We start from the raw sequence: 11,374 nt of genomic DNA on the forward strand, positions 1-11,374 counted from the left end.
ATGATAAAGAAACTAAGGAAAAAAAGTAGTTGTACTTCAAAAAAAAAAGGAAAAAAGTAGTTAATTTCTCTATTTTGGAAATATAAGAACGTCAATAGGTTGATTGTTCTAATTTGGGACATCCTAACCTAATTCATGAGTATACCATTTGTGGCTCTAAAGCCATTTGTTCAGTTGAAGATGTATATATTCGTACATTTTATACTCTAATATTATTCATTTCTGTGAAGGTGAGGATGCATTTTAGGACAATTTATTTAGGGATTATCATTTGTAAGTATATTAGAAAAGACAATGAAGGATTAATATTTAATTTCAAGTCATTATGGGATTAATATTTAATTTGTAATAAGCCATAAATACTTGTATTCAATAATTCAATTTGAAAAATCTCTTTTTAACCATTTGTTTGGATGATAATTATTGAGTTGAATGATAAAGATACTATGGGAAAAAGGTAGTTATAAAGTAGATATGAAGGATAAATAACTCAAGGTGATCTATTTGCCTTCTATTTTGCTACAAGTACCTATGTCTGTTAGACTTTTACTTTCAAAATTAGGGTGGGAAGGAAAAGATTAAAACTTACATGGGATCATGGAATTGATGCAGGGCGGCAATATTTTCTCCAGGTGTTTATACTTTTAATTCTCTTTTTTTTAAAAGTTCCAATTAAAATCCGTAGTATTGTATATTTCCTTTCTATCATCTGATTTCAAACATAGAATTCGGCATCTGCGACAACAGATACTGACAAGACAATCCTTCATAAGCATTTGCGTTTTGTTGCCGACAACTTGTCAGTTAGTGGAGAGTTTGCAGGGTTAAATAGAATGGGCATGGCAAGACAAAGATAACATGCATCTATTTTATTTCCCTTTGTACAAACATGCTTTTCTATTAGTTTTCACATTTATTATTCCAGCCACATACTTTAGTTTTAGCAAAGATCAGGTTATGGTAGCCTTTAGAAATCTTGTTGAAATTCTTGAATCTTATTAAACAAAATCCTGGTAGTTCCTTTATACAATCTGCTAAGGTTGGAGTCAAAGATGATCTGCGACTGGAAGGCATCCTTGATGCATTGGCATGGGGAAACTATCCACCCATTGGGGCAAGCGGACAGCTTGAGATTATATATCCACTGAAGATAATGTTATCTGGTTGGTGAATACAATTCTATTTTCAAGGAACAAAATTTACAAGGTAGTTTTTTAGTATTTCAATGTACAAGTATTTTTAACTCTAAAATAAGTATCATTTTTTTCTTTTAAAAATAAGGATCGACACATCAGTGAGATTTACCATTTTATAAAACATTATTTTTCTTGTATATAAAATAAAAAGTGATTATTGTATAGATATTGTATAGATTTTTTATAAAGATGGCAGATTCTGAATCACATTTTATATAATTTCAAATGGTTGGTAGGATTTTTTAAATTAATTAATAATTACTCATTTTTTAATGTTTGATAATCTTGTCCCATCGGTAAAGGCATGCCATCTGTTGTTGATATAAATCAATATCATTACTAATGCTTTTTGGAGGTGAAAGTTGTCTTCTTAAGTATATAACAAACTCATTTCTCAATTGATGATTATATGTTCAATAAGCAAGTGACTGAGTGAGATCTGTCTTGGATAAGTAATTCAATTGCAAATTCGATTATATGTTCAGCAATCTTTCAAACATGGTGATTTTCATTTTGATTTAATATGAGCACCTCCTTATTGTTTCCATAGAAGATAAAAGTATGTCCTATCATAGAATTCACCAACTAGTTTTATGGTTATTATATCCAATAGGATGATGACATCTTATGATATTTATAAGGGAAGCACTAATCAGATTTTTAAAGATATTTATGGATTTCTCAGCACCAGCGAAGTCATTGCATCAGCTTCCCAAGCTTAAAAAGAAAATAGTTTTAAGGCCATAATGAAAAAGGCTAGCTGGTGAGCCTTTTCCTTTTTTTTCCCCTTTCATTGTTGTGTTTCTGCTTTCATTATTGATGGGGCTTCTTTTTTTCATGTATTGTAAAAGCAGGTTTGCCATTAAAAAGAACTGAGAAGTAATCCTTCTTTCAAATGAAGCATTGTGCCTATTACATTTTGAGTTTACTAACTGAGACAACGTAATTTGAAACTTAATCCATGTTTGAATACCCTAGACCATGGATCTTGTCTTGTTTATGGTAACAAAAGAAAACTTGGTTACACTAAGAGACATCAATATTGTGTCTGCAAATTATGAATTTTATAACATTCAAAACTTATTTAAGCTTAAATATTTTATATTTGTTTCAAAACTTTATAAAGAAATATTGTTATTGCAGAAAGTTAATAGAAAAATCGAAAAACAAAATGGTTACAAAATCAACAATCTTTATGGTATTTAATTTTGGTGGAATGTTAGTATAAACTATAAAGCAGTTTTATACATATCCAATTATATAATATTACATTAATAAAAATAACTATTTTTATACTAATATTATTTTTAACTCTTTCGTAATTTTTATTTTGGACGCTTTAAAAATTACTCAATGTTATAATTTCTTTTTAATAGAAATAATATATTCTTCCATGGATATAGAAACGCAATGAGAACATAGTTTTGATATTTCAAGATGAAGTACAGTAATAAAACAATAAAAAACGATGTGTAATTTATTTTAAATTGTTAAACTTAATAAAATATCACTTTCTATTAATCAAATATAATATTTTATCATAAAATAATATTAATAATTTGATATTTTTAGCTTAGATAAATAATAAAATGTAAATTAATAAAAATAAAATAAAATATAAAAATATAAATAATTTTAAACATACATATAAGTGTACAAAATATTATTTACACACCAAAATCAACCACCAAATATTTGTATATAAATATTTAAAATTTAATTTTTTTAATGTATATTTTATATTTTAATATATATTCTATTCTAATAACTGATTTTAGTATACATATAATATGATTATTAAGTGTAATATAGAATTTTGTTTATTTATTTTAAAATAAAAATTACTAAAATTGAGCCAAAAGAATACAAGAAGCTCGTTATTTTTTCAGCATACAAAAAATGAGATACTTTAAGTACCCCCTCTTTTCTTTTCCCATTGATCATTTTACACTCTTCATTCTCTTCTACAATTATTATTGTTGTTGTTGTTGTTCTAGGGCTTTATCTACAAGGAGGATTAATATTGAAACCAAATATTCTCATTCAGGGAATGTTTACGAAAGAGGACAACTTTGGTGAAAAAGAAAAGCTTATGTGGTAGATTGTTTAAGCTTCTCTTCTACAAGCTCAATGCAACGGTACAAAACAGGTTCAAGTGGATTCAGGGTACACACAGTGTCAACTGCAAGCTGATCATAATCATTCTTGTTCTCTGTCATAATCCCACTCACCAAGGTGCGCAAAGGAAGCAGCCATTCATTGTAGGCCTTCACTAAATTGCTCCTAGACAATACTCCAGTGCGGTTTGTCTTTCCTGATACAAATAAGAACCAAAACCTTCACTTTTAAGTTTGATTGAATCTGCCAACGACAAAGATATGCAAAAAGCGAAATTTTGTCCCACTAGACAGGATCAACATCGTGATCAGACAATGAAGTGATATCATAAATTGTTTACACTTTTTTAATAAAAAGTTAATCTTATTTCCTGTTATAGAAAAATCCATCATTCAAACGGTTCGTTGACTATAGTTTGCTACTCATTAACTACTACTCTCTGAGCATTAGCTGATAAATCATAGACGTTTTAGAGAAATTCTTACAAACTACTAGTTTAACATCTCATTGTTAGGCACGCTAACAATATAAGCAGTCTTACTTTGTTTAAGATATATTCATCTATCTATGGATTCCACTAAGTTTTACATATGCGAAAATTATACATTGTAAACTTGTGCTATGATCTATACGTTTTGATATTACCTGTAGATTCTGTCATCAATACAAATCTGTATAGGTTGAGTGCTGACAAAACCTGTAGGGTAGGGCATGATATTGTAAACTTGTGCTATGATCTATACGTTTTGATGTTACCTGTAGATTCTGTCATCAATACAAATCTGTATAGGTTGAGAGCTGACAAAACCTGTAGGGTAGGGCATGATACGTAATGCCGTAAGAATGCTATTAAGGTAGATGCACTTCATTCATGCTGCCAGAATAAAACACACGAAAGTGATGAAACATGAAGGAATAATACCGCATCACTCGCATCAGGGAGGGAAGGAGGTCCACCACGTGGGGGCCTTAGAACCAACTCCACCAACTCAAGAACACTTGGAGTCCAAAATGGCATATCGGGATGCGTTTCATTATTAGAGTCTGGGGCTTCTTTTACGGATGTACTGTTGCAAACTTCCATGTGCATTTCCCTCCTGACAATATCGATGAAAATGGCAATCTGCAAAAAGATGCAGAACCACCATTGGAGGATTTAACTTTTGACAGTTACTCCCGATGTTCCCTTTTAACTATAACCATAACTTTTCTGAGCATCATTTGATCAATGTATCCAATGTATCTGCATACATTGTGACAGATAACCAAAAACAAAGGGAGCATTTAAGCAAAGAACCTTAGTCAAACTCTGTTTAAAGAGATTACCATGGAGGATGAGTCTGTATTTGTAATCAACGCTTTCAAAATGTCAAACCTTCGAGTATCAGGAATATCAGTGAGTACCTAGTTTGAGCAACATTAGCATACTACCAGTAAACATCTCCTAAAGAAAAAGAAAAAATAAAGAGGTTGTTAAAATATCATGCATTTCAATCCGAGCACATGCACAATTCATAATGCATATGGCACAAAGTATCAAAAACTGGAAAGGTATTGTCTTGTATCGGAAACTCACTGCTTTCAGCAAAGCAAAGGATTTTTTTCTTACTTCTGGCTCTGGGGCATACATGATAACCATTTTAATAGCCTGTTCAAGTGTGAACATGTCAGTAGAACATATCAGTGTTTCTTTCCCCATTGAGAAAGTAAAACATAAAGCAATGATTAAAAAAGAGAAAAAGAAGGGAAAAAAATAGAACTGCATTAAACAACCTGCAAAGCTGTGAAAATGTTAGGCATATAAGATGACCATTCAGAATGTTCACCAAGATATTCTCCGGAAACGCATCCATCTGTGATGCAAAGCAAGAAGTTGATAGTATGTTTCTTTAGCTCCCATGGCAAATTGACAAAGGAAAGTACATGTTTTAATGTTCCTATTGCTTGCCATCGTTTGGTCTGGTTATTGTGAAGGTCATCCTTGATAGCAACCAAACTCTCTTTAGTGGCATGAGCAACCTCCTCTGAGACAAGCCCCCATACCACTGCAAGAATCAGAATTTGATGGGTTAGCAAAAGGAAATTGATAAAGAAACTAGGGTTCAATTACAGCAATAGTTTCGAAGACAAACCTGAAAGAGCAACACCATGTTTGACATGAGACAAACAACTCATATGGGCATCTTTATCTTCTGGATAATTGATGACAGAAAAAAAAAAGTCAGGAAGTGGTGTTAAATTTACTTTAACATTGATGAATTTAGAATCGAGAAAAGGTAACCCAAGCGTTACTACCTCCAAAAACAAAGCCAACCACAGTCTCAACATCGAAAGCAGTTAAAAGACTCATATATGTTAAACCACAATATGAAGATATTTGTGACAGTTCCAACACCAACAAATGACAGGTGGAATCTTTATAGCTTATGCTGGCCGAAAGAAGTGCCTAAACAGGATGCACATAAGTAATAACATATTAAATCACATTATAGATGCTAAAACTATGTCAAAGCAACAAATCTACCAAAAAATGTGGTTGGGAAAACAGATGCAAATAAGTGCAGTACAGAGACAAGTACCAGGCATTGGAGGACATATAGTCCAAGAAGAGCTCGGAGCTTCTCATTTGAAACACCGTCCTGTCGCAAAAAAAAAATAAAAAAAATAAAAAAATATAAAATAAAATAAAAAATATAAAAATAAAAAACACTGGCAAATATTGGAATCAGTGGCTAGAATTTTCCTATCAAATAAGAGAAACAAATCTTTCAAATTAACAGACCAACTTATTGCAAACTTCATATATAGAATTTGCAATCCCAACAGCTCTGTGAAATACACTCTCAAGTTCTGCATCATCTGCGTCATCTGAATCCAAAGCCACAGCCTTCAACACATTAAGAATGATCGGAACAGCCACTTGTACTTGCTCAAAATGACGCCTCTTGATGGAGGTAAAGACTGAAAAGAAGAAATAAGCATAAGCAAATGCTTGCAAGTAATATGGCTCCAAATCATTGCCAGTGTGTGTGACATAAATACTCATCCCAAAACTAACATTTAGCCTTTGAAGTTCATCAACAAATACACTTCATCAAGTCAATACAAAACTAATATTAAGTGGTAAGAAATGTTATCCGCTGGTTTTTATGATAAAATAAACAAGGCCATATATAATACAACTGGATATGAAAGTGTGGTTAAATATCAAGCTGAAGCTAAAGGCCTAGACAAAGATTTTAGATTTGATATGAAAGTCAAGTCTAAGCTATGACTTGTTTACTCCTCACTGTGTTGGAAGAGTATATTTAGATTTCAACGACCTATCATCTCAAATACAAAAAAAAAAAAAAAAAGTATCTTATTATCGTCCAAAAGAAGTATAATCGATTGTCATCCAAATCATGCCACCATACCCTAAGAAACACTTTTACTCAGGCTTATTAGTTAGCAGTCCTGCTCAAACTCTGAAACTCAATTCAAAACCGTATGTTCAACCCAAAAACCATAAAAAAAAAAACCCCCTCATAAAGACAATTCCAAATGCTGAAGCCAAAAGAACATTATGTTGCAAGAAATTCATATCTGGTATCATTCTTCTATTAGATATGTAACTGAAATCTGATTGGCAGCATTTATGTATTTTTTAAAAATTCATTTTTAGGATCCCATCATTTGCTTAGAAAGCTCAATTGATCGTACTTAACTCTAGCTTTAGAGCCACAATTGAAGAGCAGAAAGGAACGAGTATATTCTTTACACCAAGCCCTGAACAACTTAGATTCAACATAAACACCAAAGAAGAACCAAATGCATTAAATGAGTCCAATCATGCATTGCACATGCTAAATGAAACAAGAAAAAAAAAATAATCCTTCAAAACACTACATTGGAAGTGAATCAGCAAGGTAACTACTGCCAACAAATTACCCTTTGAGAGCCCTGATAACGGAGGAACAATGTAACTGGCAGCCTTGGTCATATTACTTGAATAACCTATTGTCTGTTCCAATTAGATTAACAGAAACATAGGATCAAGATATTAACAAAAATAAAATAAATTAAACATCAAACTTGCACTGACTGTAGTTCTTTGCATGTCAACTATGATATGATCATGAGAAAAACAGATACTTTCTTTTTAATGTAAATACCATACCATGGGATATAAAGTGATCTTCAAAAGCCAAGAAACCCCACAAAATATAACGGAAAATAAAAAGTTAAGAACTAGCAGGATGCGAAATAGAGATAAATAAGAGTTGACAGGGGTACGAGATGGGGTCTAATAAATAAATAAATCTGGAGACTTCTTTGCCCACCTTTCTAGTACCCTCTGTATTATTGACCATCGGATTCTATATCGAGATTGGTTTGCCAATCATCTATTGTCAACTAGGAAGGAGGCACCGTGACAAGAACTGGCACATAGTCCACAAGTGAATACATATAAAGCATGATTTCACTCAAGTAACCTCCTTCTACTCTGGCTATGAGGCAAGAAGACATTTAAAAATATAAAAAGGAAGCATCTATTAAATAAAGAAACAAGAGGATCATTTTTGTCTTCTGAAGAGAAACATGTTTCGGGTTGCTTCTCCATTCAGAAATACATCAAATTGGTCCATCAATGTTATCTTAAGGCCATTAGTTGGTTCTGGAAGTGACATGGAAGTCTCTGTAGCACGAATCTGATGGTATCCAATTAACATTAGAGGATCAAGTTGATATTTCTGGTAAATGCAAAAACAATCTGATGTTGCTTGTATCTTTGAAAGACTAACGTAAACATTTACTCTTAAGAAAACATATAAACTCACATTACAAAGAATAGAAAGCATATCCCTTGGACCACATTTCTCTAGAAACTGATCAATGATGCTGATTGCCTTGTCTAAAAATCTGTTCGAAATGCCAGCAAACTTGGAGACGGCCTTTGGTAATTCAAAGGAAAGGGCATCAACAGCTTCCTGTCACAACACCAAATGAAGAAATGATCCAGAAAGTCACTCAAAAAAAAAAAAAAGAATTACTACAAAATTAGCGCACATCTAAACTACAAGCTTAAAATAATACATGATCCAAACATTAAAATGTTTAAGGCTTTAGGCTTTAGGCAAAGTATACTATCCCTAATCTCCCTTTTCTAGACCCATAAGAGGTTCTTGTTTAGCTAACAACAAGATGCTATCAATAGACATATTTCTCTATTCATGTTATTTTATTAACTTAGAATTTAGAAATCGTAGCTGCAAAACATGAATGAAAGGCCGAAGTTTAACCTCACCTGGGCAAGAGAAGGAGAACATATATATTGATGGATCTCAGTGAGAGCATCAAATGCATCATTCTGCGCAGGCTCATTGTTTAGGTCTGAAAGAGCGGCATCCGATAAAGAATCAAGGAAGTTGACAAGCTCTGAGATTGTGCTGTCAGACTCATGGATATCGCCAGCCTCAACCAGCTACAAAGTGTAAAAATCAAAGCATATCAAACATGCTTTTCATTTATTGCTCCCCAAACCATAACAACTATAACAATAACAAATTCTTCTTCCACTATGTGAGTTCAGCTAATGTATCTCATAATCCTATACTGTAGTAGTAAACTAGGTCTATACTAAAATCATTAAAATCTAATAAACTAATAACGCATTATAAAGCTTTTCTTTTTCTTGATTCATAAATTTAATTGCTTACTTCATCTATGCTCTAGCTTGATTAAATAAAAATGAACAAAAACAAAGTGTTAAGCTTGATCAAAGTTGTTAATTTCATTCGAGTTTAGAAATGATGCAAGCATTCAATTGAAACCAAATCAAATTAACTAAATAACAAAGAAAAGGGAAAAAGATGAAAGGAAAAAAGGTCTAGAGGTTTAGAAGGGATTGATCTTACTTTAGAGCATGATTGTAGAATCCTTTGAATGGTATTCTGAGTTTCAGAAGCTTGAAACGACACAGTTTCACTCTCTCCAGACATGGATGACATCAGAGTATTATGAACAGAAATCAGAACCACTGCAAGTCTCCCTCCACAGCTTCAACCTTTACTACCCGACCATGCATCACCACCATTTCCATCAAGGGTTACCAAATCCCCTTTTTTTTATTTTTCTTTTTTCTGGAAAAAGATGCCAAGATGGTGAAGAGAAGACAAGTTAGCGTGCTGCAATTTCAGTTAGCAACACTGAAGAACCAGGTGAGGACAAATCCGTCTTTTCGGCGTCTAAGCAGCAGGGAGTGAGACTGTGAGAGTGAGTTCCAGCAGCTACTACTCACTACTGGTCATCAAACCGTTTTAGTCACTGGTTCACTGATCCAACCGGTCCAACCGTGATTCAACTGGAAAAATCATTTTAGAATAAAATAATAAATAAATTATAAATAAACATTCTAAAATATAATTATATTCTAATATAAATCTTAAAATATCTTCCAAATTTAAAACACTACATGAAATATCATCAACTAAAGCTATATGATCTTATCAAAATACAAACTCAAAAGTTAAATAGTAAAAAGAAATATTTAAATATTAAATGCCAACATAAAAATTTGTTATCAATCATCAAAATTCGCAAAAACTTGTTAAGAACTCAACATTAGAAGCCATTAGTTTCAACTTTAACAGAATACAATTTCATGAACAATTAGGGTAACTCTTGGTCTGGGGTCTGCAGGGCACATTCTTCGCTTAGGTTTATCAATGATGACTTTCCAACATTAGGGTATCCAACTATTCCAGCTCGAACCTTTATACAGTGACATGAATAATTCACTTCAACTTAGTTATATTCATTTGAAACAAGTACTAACGAGTGAGAATTAGTGTAAGACTTAAAAAGAAAAATAAACTTATCTTTGTAAAATGAAAAATATAAGAAATAGACTAAAGATTATACACAGCAATCACATAGATTATTTTGGTTATGCAATTTACTGATCCAAACTTTCACTCAAACAATGTGTAATGCTGCAACAGAGAAAGAAGTACAAAATTACTACCCATACGGTTTAAATTATGTTTTCCTTGTATGGATATTAGATAATGAAAGGAATTCTTTTGAGCAATAAGAGAAATTCTTTTGCCAAATAATTATTAAAGGAATGACACAACTAAAATTGACAATTAATTGTTACATAACCCAGTGGACGAGGAAGCATTCCAATTAATTAAGTGAAAAACCCAGTAAGTACTGAAAAATCAAGCATCAACCAAGAAGTTTGCATAACAATACTTGTCATTCTCATTCCAACCAAGGTAACATTACTGAACAGATAAACGACCTCCCTCACCTTATCATCCCCGCACTCGCGACGGCGACAACACACGAGCCACCAGACCTGACACGGGGATCCATCTCTGTAGCGAATCTCGCCGGGAACAGCGCCTCGTCGAGCCTTGCGGAGAATGCAAAGTCGAACGCACCGTCGAAGAACGGCGGGTTGTGAGGGTCAGCGCGCTGGACAAACGCCGACGAACTAGTGGCTGGCGCCAGCAGAGACGCAGGGAACCTCGGAGTGGTTAGAGGCGGCGACGGTGTTGTTGGAGAGGAGAAGCAACAGTTGGAGGCAGGGGAAGAAGGGGGAGGCTGCTGAGATCTAGGGTAAAATTGAAAAATTAGGGTGTTTATTGTTTAGTAAAACGGCATCGTTTAGTAAGAACCGGCCAGTTTCGGATCCGATCTAACCGGCCGGTTCTTGGCCGGTTCAACAGTTTCTAGCCGATTCTTCAATTGTCGGTTTTGGATATAAGACTGGACTATTAATACCGTCGGTTTTCGGTTAAACCGGTTCGACTGGTCAATTCGATCTTATTTTCAGAATCATATATTTTTGTATTATTCAAATTTTTAATTTATACTGTTATTCGGGCATTCAAGGAAAAAACTTATTGTTTTATTAAACTTAAGATAATTTATTAATAGAATATGATTTCTATTTATTATTATTATTTTTATATATAATAAAATTATAAAGGTAAGATTAATTAAGATAATGGTAAATTATTAAAAATATACTCGAATTATCTTGATAAAAATGTCTCTAAATTTTGTCA

The 11,374-nt window shown here is 32.9% G+C and overlaps 1 protein-coding gene and 1 long non-coding RNA gene across 6 annotated transcripts; one reads left to right on the plus strand and one right to left on the minus strand.

Moving 5' to 3' along the window:
* Positions 1 to 492: 492 nt before the first annotated feature.
* Positions 493 to 3,698, plus strand: LOC140180356 (uncharacterized). Of its 2 annotated transcripts, XR_011874394.1 has the most exons (4): positions 493 to 632; positions 1,018 to 1,206; positions 1,882 to 1,959; positions 3,194 to 3,698. It is a non-coding gene; the product is annotated as an uncharacterized lncRNA (long non-coding RNA). The 2 variants fall into 2 exon arrangements; XR_011874393.1 differs by lacking the exon at positions 1,882 to 1,959 and having other exon boundaries at positions 3,194 to 3,545.
* Positions 3,011 to 10,947, minus strand: LOC112754584 (aberrant root formation protein 4). 4 transcript variants are annotated; one of them, XM_025802266.3, is made up of 15 exons: positions 10,612 to 10,947; positions 9,212 to 9,657; positions 8,602 to 8,778; positions 8,135 to 8,284; positions 7,245 to 7,317; positions 6,097 to 6,275; positions 5,894 to 5,953; positions 5,610 to 5,760; positions 5,447 to 5,506; positions 5,088 to 5,359; positions 4,891 to 4,962; positions 4,641 to 4,718; positions 4,237 to 4,437; positions 4,071 to 4,122; positions 3,011 to 3,510 (listed from the first exon to the last, which is right to left on the minus strand). In XM_025802266.3, the coding sequence occupies exons 2-15, from the start codon at positions 9,302 to 9,304 to the stop codon at positions 3,287 to 3,289; spliced, it is 1,842 nt and encodes a 613-aa protein (XP_025658051.1). In that variant the 5' UTR covers positions 9,305 to 9,657; positions 10,612 to 10,947; the 3' UTR covers positions 3,011 to 3,286. The 4 variants fall into 4 exon arrangements, 3 of the variants coding, with proteins under 3 accessions (XP_025658051.1, XP_029149352.1, XP_029149351.1); XR_003178613.3 differs by having other exon boundaries at positions 3,268 to 3,510; positions 3,960 to 4,122; XM_029293519.2 differs by lacking the exons at positions 8,602 to 8,778; positions 9,212 to 9,657; positions 10,612 to 10,947 and adding an exon at positions 7,637 to 7,735 and having other exon boundaries at positions 8,135 to 8,275.
* Positions 10,948 to 11,374: the final 427 nt, after the last annotated feature.

The sequence above is a fragment of the Arachis hypogaea genome, chromosome 16, assembly GCF_003086295.3.
Source record: "Arachis hypogaea cultivar Tifrunner chromosome 16, arahy.Tifrunner.gnm2.J5K5, whole genome shotgun sequence".
Lineage (NCBI taxonomy): Eukaryota > Viridiplantae > Streptophyta > Magnoliopsida > Fabales > Fabaceae > Arachis > Arachis hypogaea.

Bases quoted from the DNA above. Each gene is read 5' to 3' on its own strand.
- LOC112754584 (XM_025802266.3), bottom strand. From the start codon at position 9,304: ATGTCATCCATGTCTGGAGAGAGTGAAACTGTGTCGTTTCAAGCTTCT. The intron at 4,963-5,087 runs GTTGTTTAATGC...ACACTTGAACAG, and splicing joins ACATTTTCACAGCTTTGCAG to GCTATTAAAATGGTTATCAT. The intron at 4,123-4,236 runs GTATTATTCCTT...CCTACCCTACAG, and splicing joins TCCCTGATGCGAGTGATGCG to GTTTTGTCAGCTCTCAACCT.